This window comes from Biomphalaria glabrata, chromosome 3, assembly GCF_947242115.1.
Source record: "Biomphalaria glabrata chromosome 3, xgBioGlab47.1, whole genome shotgun sequence".
In the NCBI taxonomy this organism is placed as follows: Eukaryota; Metazoa; Mollusca; class Gastropoda; family Planorbidae; genus Biomphalaria; species Biomphalaria glabrata.
This window is the reverse complement of record NC_074713.1, coordinates 1,699,136-1,719,337: the sequence shown is the minus strand read 5'-3', so window position 1 is coordinate 1,719,337 and position 20,202 is coordinate 1,699,136. Positions and strand designations below refer to the sequence as shown.

Genomic DNA, 20,202 nt, shown 5'->3' with positions numbered 1-20,202 from the left:
GACAGAATTACGTGCATTTTTTGTTACACGATACGGGGGTGGGGGTAGGGGTGAAAAGAGACAACCTAAATGAAGAGAAAAAGAAAGATAACTCTATCGTAATCAAATTATGTTTAAATAACTAGAAACACTTCGGAATTACTTAAAGACTACACAAGGGCAATGACATAGTCGAGATAGGGCCAAGATATCCTAGGTAACGTTAATAATAACTATAACTTTTATATAGCGCTACTTTCATGCTCAGATTGCTAGGGCCCAATTCGTGGACCAGTGAGGGGAGGGGGGTATCTGGGAGAAGGTTTTCCGTGCTGCCTTTAGGCGCTTAGTAAACAGGTCCGGCCTTGGGGCACTGCACATTCATAGGCCCAGCGCTACTCTAATTGTAAATTATTAGATTAAACCATTTTAACTTATAACAGTGTTCCCGCGGCCTCAAGATATTCCAGGAGCTCCTAGAACTCTCCTGAAATTGCAAAGTACACGAAAAAAGTCATGAAAATCTTCTATAGTTATTAAAATGTTTTAATGTTTTGGATGTTCTTTCAGAGTTGAAGATAGTTTACTTCCTAGTCCAAACCTCCCGCAGGATGAAGGGGGATGGGGAGCGGGCAGGGTTTGAACCCTCGACGAATCCGAACGACAGTCCAGCGCGCAAACCACACGACCAGGCAGCCATCCATAAAATATCTTGAAAACTCATAAAAAGTGTCATTCTGGGGTGTCATTCAATATGGAAAATGCCAATTCTACTCGCAATTAAAAAAAAAAGGTTATTGTCAGCTTTCATTTAATAAAAATCTAATAATATGGCGAATTTTAACCACAATGGTAAGTTCAAATACTTAGTTTACTTGAATAGTCACTGGCATATAAATATACATCTAAATCTATCTCGAACTCTTAAAAAATCAAAAGCGATATTTTGCTAGTTGATAGTAAATCTAAAAGGCAGATCTGAATGTTTATCTGCTTTTTGTTGGAAAACTAGCTTCTATTGTAGATGGCTCATACACAGTTAATTTGATTGTGATTTTGCACTTAGTAAAGTATGAATAAAATGCAAAAATAAAATCTTAATTTTACTTATTATCCTTATCCCTACGAAGACTGGAATCCGTTTCGCATAGGGCCCCACAATCTGTAGGACCGGCCCTGTCAGTAAACACAGCTCTGCTCGAGTCGGGTATCGAACCCCCTTCATGGGTAGCCAAGCCAAGTTCGAGCGTAGTCCTACTTAGCCTCTCTTCCCACTTTATAGTGCCAAGAACTCCAATAATGGCACTGTCAACTGTAAGTTCCTTACATTTTTAGCACCATCTTTTCAAAGTAACACTGGCCATAAGAATATATATGTACATATCATTTTGTTTTTATTTTTTGAACACACTTACAAAACAAGTTCTCAACATTTAGTTGGTGATCACTCACGAGAATGAAAAACATTCAAAAATCTATCAGCATTAACGCAATAAGAGAGAGAAAAAAAAACACAAAACAAATATCAATAATAATATTAATAAGCATTATTTATACATAATATAGACCAAGTAGTATCAACTACATACACATATACTCAATGTGATTTTTTTTTTGTCCAACAATGTACAGCCCTCGGTAAGATGCTTCAGAGAAGATGAAGATAAAATCAATGAGACGGCCAATACTATATTGATGCATATATGAAATCAATGTGACTAGCTGTAACACGATCAAAACAAAAAAAAAAAACTTTGGGGGGGACTGCATATCACAAGACCAAATCAAACCAGCAGGCACGCCCATGATTTAGTCAATAACTATGAAACAATAGTAGTTCTGAGTTCAAAACAAAAAAAAAAAAAAGTAAATTAAAAAAAAAATAATAATTAATAAAATAAATCTGCAATCAAAATATTCTTCTGTGCTATGTACAAGTTCAAGGTCATTGATGAGTAGAGAAGAAATGTAACTTCAAAGAAAGAAGAGTGAAACTCCATGCATAAGATCTACAGATAATACAGCATGCTATGTTTTGAGTGTAAATATATCATACAATTAGGTTCAGTTCTTCTCATACATTCTAGGAGTGAAATAAATAATAAAGTATGAGCAAAACACTCCACAGAAATATACAAAACTTGACATATTTTTTTTTTTTTAAATCAATAAAAGTAATTTGGTTTTCTTTTACTTGGCACTATTTCAGATGTTGGCCAGAGGTCACCATGACCTAAAGGGGCAAGCACTGGAGTTGGTCCACTGCTTGCAGACAAAAAAATGTCACTTTGAGCAACAATCTGTGTCAGTGGTTCCCCAGCCCTTGGGGTCATAACCCCATTTAGTCATGCAGGTCACACACACATTTTATGAACTGGGTTTGTGGTTGAAAGCTGGGCTGTTTTCTTCACCACATATCTAGGTTGAGTACGTACACAAGGTGTGTGAAAAGATCAACAAATATCACTTGGTATTCTAAAACAAAGTCATCACCATGCAGGAGCAGCCAGAACCAAAAAAAAAAATGTTCACCAAAAAAAAAAAAACAACAACAATTTAGATGGCTAAACAGTAAACATTCTAGCATAAACTGTGGCCATATCAATATCAAATATAAAGCCAACCTAGACACTTCAATGACTCATCAATCAGCTTTCATCACAGGAACTATCAGAAGTCATGGTGGTAACTGTCAAACAAATGGCCTCATGTAAATGTGGCAGTGTCGTGTGTACTTCAATCTTTGTGTTGGATCTTGAGTTCAAACACATCTTATTGACTTCCTGCAGGGCTGTGTTTGGCTTGTTGGTAATATCTTCATTTTGAAGGAAGGGCTGCAGCTTAGAAACAAACTTGGAATGTCAGCCAATACAACAGACTTTTTTTTAGGTCTATTTAACACAATCATACAATGTCTAGGTCTATTCAACACAATCATACAGCTATGTTTAGGTCAATTTAACACAATCATACAATGTCTAGGTCTATTTAAAAGAATTATACACTCTATGCCTAGGTCTATTAAAACAATCATACATTTTATGTCTGGGTCTATTTAACATGTCTAGGTCTATTTAACACAATCATACTGACAATCTCTAGGTCTAATTAAAACAATCATACAACTAGGTCTATTTAACACAATCATCATGTTGAGCAAAACATATGAGAAATACATTTCATGAGAACATAACACACAAACACTGATTGGCCATTGCTAAATTAGTTTTTATAAACACACACACACAAACATTGATGGCCATCGCTAAATTATTAAAAAAAAAACACACACACATGACACACAAACATTGATTGGCCATTGCTAAATTAGTTTTTAAAAACACACACACACAAACACACATACATTGATTGGCCATTGCTAAATTATTTAAAAAAAAAAACACACACACACACACATGACACACAAACATTGATTGGCCATTGCTAAATTAGTTTTTAAAAACATACACACACACACAGACAGCTGGGTGATCCCAATAAGCTAAGCCATTAAACATGTTGAAGATAGGAAGCTAGTAGAATTCAGGGGGATGGGAATCCTCAATGGTACCAACAACCTGGCACAGTTCATAATGACAAAAAAAAACCAACTAACTACAAGAAGTGGCTACACTAGAAGCTTGTGAAAAATTCTGATTAGACGCAAATAAATATAATCATATGTGTTATTAACTCGTTCAATACATACTAATATAAAATGATGGAATATATTTTGTTATATCAGGTTGGTTAAACCCATGAAGGTGTACCATGATGAGAACAGGAAGCAACTTTCAAGACAAAAGAGTTGGTCAACATTTCATAGTTTGAGATCCACCTATTTTGTCAAGCTTGTTAATGTCAAGTCAGAAAGCAAAGTAAAAAAAAAAAAAAAAATAGCTGAAAACATGACCACATTCAATAAGATAAGTTGATTTTTTTTTGTTTTCATTTTAGAGAGCTTCCAAGATCTGTTCAGGTGACAGGTTATCTCAACTAACTGTTCCATATCATAAATGGACTCTGTAATCCATCACTCTCATCTAAGTCTGTGAATGTACAAAACAAAGAATGGAAGGGAGATAGTAACTCTTCTACAAATCTCAGGCCCCTGACAAAGTCAATAAGTTACAAGAATGTCTTGGACCCCCCCCCCCCACCCAGTTGAAAGACTACCAGCACAATAGAGCACTACAGCAGGAACACAGCTTATCTCTCTACAGCCCTGGATACAACACAGACCTGTCAGAAGATACAAGGGGACTTAATTCCCTGCTAGCATCAAGTTGTCTGGGCTTGTTTGTTCTGGTGAAGAGTTCAATCCATCTTTTAGTGTATTCAAAAGCTGTAATTCCAAAGGGGGGCCTGACATTATGACCAGGACCACTTCAGGAGAAGAGGTGAGAAAAGACAGCACTCTAGAGAAGAACTTCACTCTTGCTGGCAATATAAAAAGAGATCAAGTTTCATGACAGTTTTTTTCTTTTCAAAGAAATTAACAAAAGAATGAAATTTATAATAGCATAGGGTTCTGAATAGACTTTATAATAACACATCTAAGGTTTCTGAATAAACTTTATAGATTTTTTTAAATAGCATATTATTGAGTTCTGAAAAAAAACGTATATATTTTGGTATTAATGTCTCGGTTGGTTAAACCCATGAAGGTGTACCATGATGAGAACAGGAAGCAATCCGAGTTCAACTTTCAAGACAAAATATAATATAATTTATTAATATGATAATATAATTTTCCCCGTGAACATATTCAATTAAAGTATCACCCTGATCATAGAGATAAGCTGTTCTGATTATGAAAACCAAAACCATGGGCGTGTTAAGTACAACAGAAAGTTGTCCCTAGCGCTGAGTGTAATTAGAGTGGTCTCTGCATGAATGACTTGACTCCATGTCAACACACACACAACCTTAAGCCTAAAGATTTTTGTATTGGCTCAGATCTGTCTGAGATAAAACATTTCTTTGGGAACTGAAAGACAACAAAACATAACAACAGCACAAAAAAACAAATAATATTGATACCGCAAGATACAAAATGGCATGTAGGCATTGAATTAAATAAAAAAAAAAAAAGAGTTGACAATCTTCCTTGACATAGGCAAGTGATTCCTCCTTCCTAGATGAAACAAAACAAAAAACTCTCGGCTAGAACTAGAACAAAGATTGAGGCACTATTTTTTATATACATCCCAAGATTTGTATATACATAACAAGTGAACAACTCCTATCACACAGCAGGAGTTTCAAATACCTACTCAAAATCTTGCACTCATAGAGAGAAACAAAAGCTAGATGATCTTGAAAGGGGGGGGGGGGGGAGGAAGAAACAGAACTGAAAGGGTCTCTGGAACAATAGAAACTGGCAGGGGGTGGGAGGGTGGGGTTTCTTTAAACAAAAAAATAAATAAATAAGGAGCTTAAAAAAAAAAAAAAGGTCAATAATTAATTCAAGCAAAAAAAAAAACAAAAAATGTCATACAATGAATGAGTTGAGAATCATGCATGACATACTGTCCAGTTTTGTACATTAGTATTTGTGCATTCAAACTTGTGATGCATAGCTTCAGAACACATCCACAGCAAGCCACAGTGGGCTTATTATGCAATAATACAAATATATGTCAGTAGAGACGGTGGAGGATTATAGTTTTGAAAGTGAACTACCGACAACATTCAACCAATGAAACGAGTGACCATGGACCAGCATGTACCTCAGTATTGTCCTCCTGTGTAGTCTTTGGACAAATCTTTCAAACGCAAAATTACAGGCGGTAGCTGTACAAGTTATTTCAAAGTATTCTTCACGAAAGCAAACACCTACAGATGAACTATCAGGAGAGAGTGAAGCACTAGACTTGAAGGCAACAAGATTCTTGCCTAAATAGACAACTCACACAGAAAAAAAAAAAAATGGAGTCTACTGTTGTTTCATATGCAGGGCCAAACTAGGCTTTGAAGTCAATATGTGCTGTATAGATATATATATATATAAATTTTTTTGTTGGGTGTAAATATCTGGTTCATTGTTTCAAGAAAATCAAAAAGAAAGTACACAACCAAATGTTTTATAATACGTATAATTAATTAATCTTTTTTTCTTTCTTAATGGTACGTCTCGTTACAATAAATATGAACACCTGACTGGCTCTATGTAGATTGAGCTACTAAAAAAAAATTATGTTTGTCGAATTGCCCATGGCATCACATGCAACAGTCTCTTGTGCCTGCTGACTTGATTACATTTATCACATGCAACTGTTAGCCTGTTGTGCCTGCTGACTTGATTACATTTCTTTTGTTGGGAAGACAAGTCTCCATCAAACAAACAATGAGACCACATGTACACAATGAACAACTCAGCAGCTGTCAAGATGGCTGGCAAGGGGGGGGGGGACAATCCACTCTTCGAAATCCCTCCCAAAAGGGAGGCATGTTTCTTCTTTGCAGATATCCAAGAATCACTTGGCTTAGGAATCCTTGAGAAAGTGCGGGCTACTTCTGTCCACTTAGTAAGTGTTTTCATGGCCAGCCAGCACATAGAGATTAGAGTTGGCATTTGGGTCATGTGTTGGTCTACTCTCCAAGCAGATAACTCTGAAACAGATATGAGACAGCGTTAGATTCAAACTAACAATCTAATAACAGGCAAAAAATGTCATATAGACCTCATATTGTCAAAGCTCTGTTCCTAAGCTCTATGTCTCATCTCTGTCTATATCTCAGATCTATGTCAATGTCTAAGCTCTATTATATCTCATCTGTCTATGTCTAAGCTCTATGTCTAAGCTCTATATCTCATCTCTGTCTATATCTCAGCTTTGTCCATGTCTAAGCTCTATGTCTCAGCTCTGTCTATGTCTAAGCTCTATATCTCATCTCTGTCTATGTCTACACTCTATGTCTCATCTCTGTCTATGTCTCAGAAGGTTTGGACTATAAGTTTTGCTGAAAAACTAAAGTCTCCAATACTAATTCTTAAGAGATTCTAATAAAGTCAGTTTTATTCGCATGGTTAACATTAAAGATTATAACGCCTATAATGTTTCTCCCTAAAAAAATTGGACACTGGTTCGACTCTCTAGGGGCGGTGGCACTGTTTCTAATAAAGCCGACACTCAATTCACAAAGGAAATAGCGTCATAAATTATCAGGTGTCAGATGGTCTATCAAGCAACACAAGTGAAGGGGCGGTAAGGGGGAAGGGGGACACTGCACACAAGTGTTGTTCTGTGTTGGCTAGCTCTAGTGTTTGCCTGTGTGTGTGTGAGAGAGAGAGGGCGGAGAGAGGGCTCTGTGGATTACATTATATATCTGGTTATGTAATGGAAATGACACAAAACTAAACGCACGTCCCCCTCATCCGCCCCACACCCAGCTCCATTATTCTAGCGCCCCCCTGCAGCGCCACAACAACCGCTGGTCGTGTTAGCCAGCAATCAATGGCATTGGTCAGGTAGAAACATCAAAATTTCATTAAATTTGTTTTCCCAATGAAATATGACACCACCACCCCCCCTCAGCTCCAACCCAATTCCCTCTCCTTCTCTTTACCTCACAGCACGTGAGTGTACGTGGTTGGGGGGGGGGAGGCAGCAGCCAAGAAACAAAAAAAAAAAACAAACAAACGATATAATCGACTTGAACTACTATCCACGACCTTGACTTATTGCAGTCTGAGAAACATTCAACATAATCAGGTCAGGGTCAGGGTCAAGGTTTCAAATGAAGAAAAAAAAAAGCAGTGTAGTAATTTACACTCACTATCTCGGAGCATCTGGAGGCGCGGTGGTTGAGCGATAAAGCGCTTGGCTTCGGCCCCACGTTCGAATCCTGGTGAAGACCGGGATTTTTAATTTTGGGATCTAGTCTAGGATGCAATTTTCTTCATTTGTTAAATAATTCTAAAGCTTAGGTGGCTGAGCGGTAAAGCGCTTGGCTCCGGGATCTTTGGGCGCCTCTGAGTCCACCCAGCTCTAATGTGTACCCTGACATTAATTGGGGAAAAGTAAAGGCGGTTGGTCGTTGTACTGGCCACATGACACCCTCGTAAACCGTATGCCACAGAAAGTAATGACCTTTACATCATTTGCCATATAGATCGCTCGCAAAGTCTGAAAGGGAAACTATCTAAGAGTATCTAGATTCACTATCTATGGAATATCTACTTATCTACAATCTACAATATGTATTGAGTATCACGACTGACTATGTAGAGAGTATCTAGACTGACTATGTAGAGAGTATCTAGGCTTACTATGTAGAGAGTATCTAGACTATGTAGAGAGCATCTAGACTGACTATGTAAAGAGTATCTAGACTGACTATGTATAGAGTATCTAGACTGACTATGTAAAGAGTATCTAGACTGACTATGTAAAGAGTATCTAGACTGACTATGTAGAGAGTATCTAGGCTTACTATGTAGAGAGTATCTAGACTGACTATGTAAAGAGTATCTAGACTGACTATGTAGAGAGTATCTAGGCTTACTATGTAGAGAGTATCTAGACTGACTATGTAGAGAGCATCTAGACTGACTATGTAGAGAGTATCTAGACTGACTATGTAAAGAGTATCTAGACTGACTATGTAAAGAGTATCTAGACTGACTATGTAGAGAGTATCTAGGCTTACTATGTAGAGAGTATCTAGACTGACTATGTAGAGAGCATCTAGACTGACTATGTAAAGAGTATCTAGACTGACTATGTAAAGAGTATCCAGACTGACTATGTAATTAGAGTATTTCTCAGGTTGCTAGAAGGAGAGGTGGCTTGACCTGTGGTAGGGGAGGCTACTAAATGTCAATGTCATCAAAGCCACTTGCGCTAACATGAAGATGACAAGATAACATGACGAATCACGTGGCACAGCAGGAGAGGAAAAAAAAAACAACAGCATTTATCATGTCTTCAAATTTTCATTACACTCTGTTAGGGTTACCCAACTTGATTCCATAGCAACCGGCAACAACAAACTAGCTTCTCCGGTTCTTAATCACTTTTAATATGAAGTACTATACAAGGGGGGGGGGAGAAAGTCTTGTTTATTATGCTACCATGGCAACGGAATGATTGAAATCTATTGGAGACGTATCTATCTCAGCGGTATACCGTCAAGTGACAGCTGCGCTTTGACACACCCACACATACAGAGTACAGGCCGCGAAGTTTCCTCTATGACTAGCAGGGGCGTAGCTAGGAATTTTCTATCATTTGGGGGCCCCTGCATTTTGCGTAATATCTAATATTTAATGTAAAAAACACACATTTGGGCCCCCCACTCAAGTGGGGGCCCGAGGGGATTGTCAAATTCTCCCCCCTCCTCCCCCACCATAGCTACGCCACTGACTAGATCTAGTTTTTGATCCAGTTCAGTACGAAGTAGTCGACAGCCCAGATGTATGGTGTAGTCTAGTTCTACATCTTCTCTTACTGTGCACACACGTCGGTGACATCCAGCATGCCACATCGCGTTCTGAAATGGAGATTGAATCTAATCGAGATTATTTAGAGCTGGCCTCCTTCAGTCGTAGAACGACTATGGCTCGTCTCGTAGAAGCGAGATGAAAGCCTGGGCGTTGTTTATGGTCGGCACGATGTATCTCACCCACACAGCAGTCGTCTCCCCCCCCCCCCCCTCTAGATTATATTGGCGAACTAATGCAATACATTAGTTCACTCATAAATGTAATACACTAGTTCACCCATAACTGTAATGCATTAGTTCACCAATAAATGCAATACATTAGTTCACCAATAAATGTAATACATTAGCACACCAATAAAAGTAATTCATTAGTTCACCCATAAATGTAATTCATTAGTTCACCCATAAATGTAATACATTAGTTCACCCATAAATGTAATACATTAGTTCACCCATAAATGTAATGGGACTACTAATTTCGTGATCTGTGCAGTCAAACGCTTGTAGCCTCGGGAGAAAAGGGGGAGAGACTCTAGTCATTGATCAGGTCACGTGGTCCCATGGCTCGCTGTACATAGGTTTCACATCACCGAGAGCATTAATCAAAGGACTGTGAACTTACTGTCACTTGAAGGGGCTACTGAGCACTGCTAGAGAGTTCTGAGTGGATCCATCGGTCTAAATACTCAAATCTCTTGAAGGATGGGATGGAATACTGCGGCATCATGTTGACACTGCGCCTCAACCAAACGACATTTTGTGACACTGGATTTGGGAAAAATTCTCCAGCTGTTCAACGATGTGGGGTCGTTACTACGGCAGAGATTATTAATCAGACAATCAATCAACGAAGTGGGGTCGTCACTACGGCAGAGATGATTAATCAGACAATCAATCAATGAAGTGAGATCATCACTACGACAGAGATGATTAATCAGACAATCAATCAATGAAGTGGGGTCATCACTATGGCAGAGATGATTAATCAGACAATCAACGAGGTGGGGTCGTCACTACAGCAGAGATGATTAATCAGACAATCAATCAACGAGGTGGGGTCGTCACTACGGCAGAGATGATTAACCAGACAATCAATCAACGAAGTGGGGTCGTCACTACGGCAGAGATGATTAATCAGACAATCAATCAACGAAGTGGGGTCGTCACTACGGCAGAGATGATAATCAGACAATCAATCAACGAAGTGGAGTAGTCACTACGATAGAGATTATTAATCAGACAATCAACGAAGTGGGGTCGTCACTACGGCAAAGATGATTAATCAGACAATCAACGAGCTGGGGTCATCACTACAGCAGAGATGATTAATCAGACAATCAATCAACGAGGTGGGGTCGTCACTACGGCAGAGATGATTAACCAGACAATCAATCAACGAAGTGGGGTCGTCACTACGGCAGTGATGATTAATCAGACAATCAATCAACGAAGTGGGGTCGTCACTACGGCAGAGATGATAATCAGACAATCAATCCACGAAGTGGAGTAGTCACTACGATAGAGATTATTAATCAGACAATCAACGAAGTGGGGTCGTCACTACGGCAAAGATGATTAATCAGACAATCAATCAACGAAGTGGGTCGTCACTACGGCAGAGATGATTAATCAAATAATCAATCCACGAAGTGGAGTCATCACTACGGTAGAGATTATTAATCAGACAATCAATCAACGAAGTGGGGTCGTCACTACGGCAGAGATCATTAATCAGACAATCAATCAACGAAGTGGGGTCGTCACTACGGCAGACATGATTAATCAGACAATCAACCACTTAATCAGGAGAACGTTCATCAAACACATTCGATACTTTCCAACTGTGAACTAGTAAGTCGCGTGTGTGTAGAGGCGGACGAGGAGGAATGGTCCATTGGATAAATACTTATCTTTATAGCATTAACAATTAAGTTGTTTTTTTGTTTTTTTTACAAAGCTTATATCAACTCACTCTGTCTAGTCAAAAAGTTTTAAGTTCAGGTTTGAACACGCCTACACGGGTTTAAATGTTTGGCGCTATCAACAAAGTGTGGAAAGAATGAAGACAAAAACAAAGTAACAAAATTGGTTGTTCAACCAAACACGCACACGCACACACACAAACACAAGAGGGAGGGGGGGAATGTGTGAAAAAGAGAGACGTCTGATAAACCAATCAAACTTGGACACCAGATACCAGGAGCCGGATGTGTTAGGTCAAAGATAAGACTCAAATGTGTGGACACAGTTCACTTGCTGTCCTGCACACTATTCTGAGTGGTCATCATAGTCACTGAACTAGTGGACATAAGAAAGATAAGACTCAAATGTGTGGACACAGTTCACTTGCTGTCCTGCACCCTATTTTGAGTGGTCATCATAGTCACTGAGCTAGTGGACATAGAAAGATAAGACTCAAATGTGTGGACACAGTTCACTTGTTGTCCTGCACACTATTTTGAGTGGTCATCATAGTCACTGAACTAGTGGACATAGAAAGATAAGACTCAAATGTGTGGACACAGTTCACTTGCTGTCCTGCACACTATTTTGAGTGGTCATCATAGTCACTGAACTAGTGGACATAGAAAGATAAGACTTAAATGTGTGGACACAGTTCACTTGCTGTCCTGCACACTATTTTGAGTGGTCATCATAGTCACTGAACTAGTGGACATAGAAAGATAAGACTCAAATGTGTGGACACAGTTCACTTGCTGTCCTGCACACTATTCTGAGTGGTCATCATAGTCACTGAACTAGTGGACATAGAAAGATAAGACTTAAAAGTGTGGACACAGTTCACTTGCTGTCCTGCACACTATTTTGAGTGGTCATCATAGTCACTGAACTAGTGGACATAGAAAGATAAGACTCAAATGTGTGGACACAGTTCACTTGCTGTCCTGCACACTATTCTGAGTGGTCATCATAGTCACTGAACTAGTGGACATAGAAAGATAAGACTCAAATGTGTGGACACAGTTCACTTGCTGTCCTCCACACTATTATGAGTGGTCATCATAGCCACTGGACTAGTGGACATAGAAACATTAAGATCTAGTAGAGGCCTTGAAAAGGATTCAGAAGACAGAAGGCCCACATTTAGGAACGTCACTTATCTCTACTGGTTCTGCTGATCAACTATTGAGTAGATACGCCGTGATCAGTGAAATATTAAACTATCATTATAATAGCGCAGAGTTTAATCTTCCCATTAAAAAAAAAAATCAACAAAAAAACAACAAACTCAAGTCTTAAGTAAAGTGGCTAGCTTCAGGGCGAAGAGAAGATTACCCGAACTTCCTGACTAACTCAACCTTTCTAGTCACGAAAACCAAAAGGCGAGAGTTGTCCCCCATGTCACTCCTGAATGAAGAAAAACAACATCTCCGTGTGTTTGGCTCAACAGTTGGTACAAACCATTCCAAAGGTTTATACACAAGAGGTCACGGAACAAAACAAGCGGGGAGAGGGGAACAGAGGATCTCGCCATGGCTTGACAAATAGTTCAATCATTTGGACCATTACATTGGGCGACAAAACTAAGCAAGTGCCATCGAATTAGCCCTAATGGTTTCCAAGTCTTTGGAAATGTCGCAAAATGTACCTATGTCTTAACTCTAGGTAACGAGATTCAAAAAGAGATATAGACTGCTTACTAGCTAACAACGAGTGTTTCGCCAAATGAAAAAAAGCTGGTATAGGGATTTTATTTTAAACAAATTGAAAAGTATATATATGATAGCTTTATAAAAGTATATGATATGTTGTTTATTTTGACAAGACAGTCCTAGTTTTTTTCCATTCTCCTTAAATGAATTGACACATTTCGGCAAATGAATTCAATGCGTCAAAAAACTTCTACAAGAGCTCACAGTTCAACTCATACACACACGCAAACACACTTCTGTGCTTCATCAGTTCTAGATTCAGATTTGACAATCCACACACATACACACACACACTTCTGTGCTTCATCAGTTCTAGATTCAGATTTGACAACCCACACACATACACACACACACTTCTGTGCTTCATCAGTTCTAGATTCAGATTTGACAACCCACACACATACACACACACACTTCTGTGCTTCCTCAGTTCTAGATTCAGATTTGACAATCCACACACACTTCTAGATTTAGATTTGACAATCCACACACGCACGTTTATACAACGTGGCCGCCTGGTCATGCGGTATACTCGCTGGACTGTCGTTCGGACTTCTCGATGGTCCCGGGTTCATACCCTACCCGCTTCCATCCCCCGTCGTCCCGCGGGAGGTTTGTACAAAGAAGTAGAGGGAGGTTTGTACAAAGAAGTAGATTATCTTCAACTTTGAAGGAACATCCAAAACATGTCAAACAAAACCAAATAAAACAACTAGTTTGTACATATGATTATTCTGTTTGTTTATACTCAGTTTAAAAAAAAAAAGGATCACAAATAAAGTTTATGTTTCACACAAACTCAGAGGCGGCCCTCTCTATAAGAAAGTCCTTTCCTGTGGTCAAGTGTCTAAAGGGTCTTTGTCTCATTTCTCTAGACTAGATGAATATCCTCTGGCTTGAGATCGCTAATGTAGTGAATGGGTTGTAAAATGTCTGTGTTCTAGACAACAGCTTCCCTCAGAGCTGATACAGTTAGGGCGTTAGGGGTGGACAGTGGACTAGCTCCGTGTCACTGTTGAGCTAACAAGTCAAGCCATTGTACTAACATAAGTACTATCCCTAGCAACACAACTAGTGGAAGGTTTGGTAGTTTTGAAGCCAAATACTAGTTGCTCAGTTGATTTGATCTTTTCGTTTGTTTTTTCAGCCTGTATACACCATACTACTAATTAAGTTCTGCTCTTGTTTTGTTGATAACACTTAGCAAGTTATACAGTCTGCTATTTGAACACAATGGACCTCATTCACCAATCGTGAACAGACATTTAGTCACGTGATCTTATTGATAAAACAATGGAAAAAAAAACCGTCACGTGACAACCATCATGAATTAAACATGAGATCGTAAATTATATAGAAGAGATAAAGCACTACGTGGCTAAATGTTGTTTGTTTACGATTGGTGAATGAGGTCCATTATGCGATTTAAAAAAAAAAAAAAGTTGGTCCTATAGGTAACCTGTCAAATCAAATCTATAAGTTTCAAGCAGAGTTTATGCCAACTAGAAAAAAAAAAGGTCGGGACTGTTTTTGATCCTCTCATGAGTCGGAGATAGAATATTTAGGTACTGACTTCCGGTATCGGAGTAAACAAAAGATTGATATCGACTTCTTAGCCACGTTGAGATCCGATATACAGGAGGGAAAGAGAACAGCTGGCCATGTGATCACAACTGCTTAGATACCAGTCCACAATATTTGGAGATATCTTACGTGTGTGCTGACTCGAGCCCACATCACGTGACGACAAGGAGATGACAAAAAAGTGATTAGCAAACACACCAGGCTCAGCTCGGAGCACGCGCTCAAAGACAAGGCAGACTTTAGGGGGGAAAAAAAAGATGTTCAGGTGACGACAACTCCAACAAAACAGAGAGGGGATGGGAGGTAAGTCGCCAAGTCGAACCACGCCCACAAGTCGCCATAGTCACGTGATCACAGACTCAAGACATCGAAGTGAAAAAAGGAGGGGGGGGGGGGTAAAAGGGGGAAGCCACATAGAGTACCGACGTGACGACATAACATCATAACCTATATTTAATATATGTTTACAAAGAAGTAAAGTTTTTCAAGTTTTATTAATTAGGATCTTTTACGCCTACAGCGGTTTAGTTGTCTACCCGGCAGTTTGGGGCTACAGGTCAACGGCCGTCAACAGCAAGTGGTCAGAATATACAAGCGTGAAATAAATAAATTGCGTGAACAATGATCACATATCACTGGACCGGAAGTCAGGACGAGTAAACATTTGTCTATCAGGATGTAGGACTTCAGTCAAACGTTTCAAGCAGTTATAGATACAGATAGAACGAACTTTGAAGAGTACAAAACGTTGTAGGCCAGTGATGCCCAACCTTCTTCGGCCGGCGGGCCATTTTAATTTCCGACACTCGTGTCGCGGGCCACATCATCTAATATATCAAAAATGAAATAGAGAATAAACCATTTTAAATAGTTTTATTAGAAACCTGTAGCACTACTTGGCCTGCTTACACAAGTAAGTAGATAGGTCTGCTCAATGAAGTGCTTGTAAACATTGTGATCAGCCTTAACACTTCATTTCAGAAATTCGAAAGTTTCTTCATACAACACGGCGAAGAAATCAATTGTCTGCATCGCTTTAAATTTCTCAAGCAGAGATGTCTGGCTTTGTAAGTCAATTAGTTGCAGTTACAGATCTGTCGGAGCAATCCTCTGTGGCAATAGAAAACATTTCAAAATCTGCTGTCATTTAGTTTTGAATGGAAATGTGTACCCAAAGGACGAATTCTTTCATCACTGCTAGAAAGCGAATTTCTCATAATTTGAGCAACTCTGTAGCTTGCCCTTACGATGAACTTATTTTCTTGTCTCTTTTTTTCTCGTCAGTTGCTCAACTCATTCCACTAGGCGTAACTTTTCTTTGCGACTCAAAACCAACAATGCTTCCATATTTTTGCTTTAAAAATGACTTAGCTATATTAAAAAAAAAAACAGCCACATTTTAGGTACAAATCATGTTGGCTTATTATCGTGTTCCACAAAAGCAAAGATGTGTGTCCACCTTTCCTGGAAGTTTCTACTTTCAGAATCTAGTTTTCGTCTCTACGGCTCTAACATTTCATTACTCAACAAATATTCAATGGTACGCACCATTCTCTTTGCTATAAAAACAATGTTACCAAAAATGATGCAGAATTGATGCCCTGTGTTACACACATAGACATATATATATAGACTGGACGATAAAGTAAAAATTATTATGGGAAACATTTGGGAAAAGATAAGTTTGTATGAGTTATACAGCAGTTATGAGCAGTGTAAAATTAAAAGTATTTATAGTTTGTTTGTTTTTCAGCCATAACCTATATAATTGATAGAACCCCTTCTGTATTATTATATCTCTAATCGTGCCTAATTATAAATAGTTTTAAATGCTAGATTTAGATCTAGTCTATATAAATACTATAGTAAAAAAATACTACTTACTACTAGATCTAGTACTATACTACTATACTATACTATAAACTATAATTGTAATCTGTATAGTCTAGTCTATAGTTAGTATATAAATAGTCTAGGACTAGATTCGAGATAGTCACTAGATTGGACTAGATCTATAATCTATACTTATACTAGATCTAGTCTATAGTCTGCATGCATAGATGTTAGACTGACTAGTTTAATAGTTAGTAGTAAAAAGTATGAAAAGTATTTGACCTAGTTATTACAAATATTAGTCATATTTATTAGATTTAGATCTATCAATATTAAACTAGTGACAGTCACGGTGTCAGTGATACTGAATTATTCTGACTTACTGAAACTGAAAGTTAATGTGTATAATATTCTTTTTTTTTTTTTCAACCTTTAGAATTTATCCTTGGCCTATCGTACTACGAACATTAGAGCACGTTCTGCTCATTTTCTTTGACTTTTTTGACTAAAAACTAATTCTAACAATTTGAATCGATAAGACGACCGCCACACATTAATAAAGAAGCCATGTCAACAAACATAGATCCACATCACAAACCTATATATATATATGCCTATGTCTATGATTATGAAACAAAGGCAAAATACTGGGAATATGGCAGTTTTGTACTTTTCAAAACTAAAGATCATAATTATATATTGGCTGAAATGTTAGTCCTAGAATTTATAGCTCGATTGCCGCCATTTTTTTTTCACATAGATAGAGTACATAAAACATATTTGACTTCCCCCAAATAAAAATAACTTCCTACTTCCAGTCTATATTTATTTATGTCTATGGTTACACACAAGATGTTTAGAACACGACTAGCTCAAGACAGCAGCGGAATTATCCAAGAACCTAAAGCAACTCTCAACACTTGTCACCGAAACAAATAGACATCGTGTTCATTAAAAAAATGAAAATTAGAATAACATGGATTGGAATGAAATTCATCAAAGAAGAAAAGTGTGAGTCCCAACGTAGGGAAAATACATTTTTCAACCTTTTAAAAAATTTTCTTTACTTTGTGCCAATGTTTAGGCGGGCCGGATGGAACCACGTCGCGGGCCGGATATGGCCCGCGGGCCGTAGTTTGGGATTCACTGTTGTAGGCCATTCCTAAAGACGGGTGCAAATCGAAACAAACAGGGACATTTGTCTCAAACTAACTTGACATTGTTTCATGTCATAGCTTCACATAGGACTCCATCAAATATTCATTGATAAAAGCACGGCTGGTGATAACATCTTCTTATTGATTCCTTCAGACAGTTCTGGAGGCCACAAGGAGGCCACACCTTATCTAGCTACCATCTCACTCAAACAACTTGTTGTCAATGATTGAAAACGTTCATTTCTCTCTCTGAAGTTTCCTGATCAAATGGTCTCTTCATTGTTGTATCCCAGGAGAAGGGAGACCACTTTGTACGTTTATAACTCGTGGTCTAAACATGAGAAGTAGAAAGATTGACGTAAATCTCACAGTCAACACACCAGCACATCACAGAGTCATCACTTTGCTTATCAGACATTACAGAAACATCATTCACTTCGACATCACATAGTTCATCAGACATCACAGAGTCATCACTTTGATTATCAGACATTACAGAAACATCCAACACTTCGACATCACATAGTAAATCAGCACATCACAAAGTCATCACTTTGCTTATCAGACATTACAGAAACATCATTCACTTCGACATCACATAGTAAATCAGCACATCACAAAGTCATCACTTTGCTTATCAGACATTACAGAAACATCATTCACTTCGACATCACATAGTTCATCAGACATCAGAGTCATCACAGAAGCATCATTCAATTCATCAGACATCACAGAGTAATCACAGAAGCATCATTCAATTCATCAGCCATCACATATTACACCACACATTTCATCAGACATAACATAAGCACATCACACAGTCATTACAGAAACATCACTCACTTCATCAGGCAAAGCATATCACAATAAATCACATACAGAAACATTTAAAGTCTTAGATCAGACATAATATGCACATTACAAATCTCACCAGACATCACATGGGCATCACATAGCTCACCAGACATCACATGGGCATCACATAGCTCACCAGACATCACATGGGCATCACATAGCTCACCAGACATCATATGGGGCATCACATAGCTCACCAGACATCATATGGGCATCACATAGCTCACCAGACATCATATGGACATCACATAGCTCATCAGACATCATATGGGCATCACATAGCTCAACAGACATCATATGGGCATCGTATAGCTCACCAGACATCATATGGGCATCACATAGCTCACCAGACATCATATGGGCATCACATAGCTCACCAGACATCATATGGGCATCACATAGCTCAACAGACATCATATGGGCATATATAGCTCACCAGACATCATATGGGCATCATATAGTTCAACAGACATCATATGGGCATCACATAGCTCACCAGACATCATATGGGCATCATATAGCTCACCAGACATATGGGCATCACATAGCTCAACAGACATCATATGGGCATCATATAGCTCACCAGACATCATATGGGCATCACATAGCTCACCAGACATCATATGGGCATCACATAGCTCAACAGACATCATATGGGCATCATATAGCTCACCAGACATATGGGCATCACATAGCTCACCAGACATCATATGGGCATCGTATAGCTCACCAGACATCATATGGGCATCACATAGCTCACCAGACATCATATGGGCATCACATAGCTCACCAGACATCATATGGGCATCACATAGCTCAACAGACATCATATGGGCATATATAGCTCACCAGACATCATATGGGCATCATATAGTTCAACAGACATCATATGGGCATCACATAGCTCACCAGACATCATATGGGCATCATATAGCTCACCAGACATCATATGGGCATCATATAGCTCACCAGACATCACATGGGCATCACATAGCTCACCAGACATCATATGGGCATCACATAGCTCACCAGACATCATATGGGCATCACATAGCTCATCAGATATTACACAACTAGTCAGGCATAACATGCATCGCTAATACTGCGTATCGGCGAAACGCGGTTCCAAAACTAATGAGTATCGCGATGCTATCGATCTGTTTTAACCAACAAAAGTTTGAACTAAATTTCAATTCAGATATTTTCAGCGAGTATTCGATTCCGATCGTTAAACTGGGTATCTCGTCATGTATTGTGGAGGTGAGAGACCAAGTCGACGCACAATGTTGTCCATGTCATCTGGACCAAGTCGACACACAGTGTTGTGCATGTCATCTGGACCAAGTCGACACACAGTGTTGTGCATGTCATCTGGACCAAGTCGATACACAGTGTTGTGCATGTCATCTGGACCAAGTCGATACACAATGTGCATGTCATCTGTACCAAGTCGATGCACAATGTTGTGCATGTCATCTTGACCAAGTCGACACACAATGTGCATGTCATCTGGACCAAATCGACACACAATGTGCATGTCATCTGGACCAAGTCGACACACAATGTTGTGCATGTCATCTGGACCAAGTCGACACACAATGTTGTGCATGTCATCTGGACCAAGTCGACACACAATGTTGTGCATGTCATCTGGACCAAATCGACACACA

General features: G+C 38.8%; 1 protein-coding gene across 4 annotated transcripts in view; it reads right to left on the bottom strand.

The window, feature by feature from the left end:
* Positions 1–1,352: 1,352 nt before the first annotated feature.
* Positions 1,353–20,202, bottom strand: part of LOC106058270 (mitogen-activated protein kinase kinase kinase kinase 5-like) — a 61,852-nt gene continuing 43,002 nt past the window's right edge. For all 4 annotated transcript variants that reach the window (XM_056022844.1, XM_056022846.1, XM_056022845.1 and 1 more), the window contains one exon: positions 1,353–6,594. In XM_056022844.1, the coding sequence (XP_055878819.1) occupies positions 6,507–6,594 (88 nt within the window). In that variant the 3' untranslated portion in view covers positions 1,353–6,506. The remainder of the gene's footprint in view (positions 6,595–20,202) is intronic.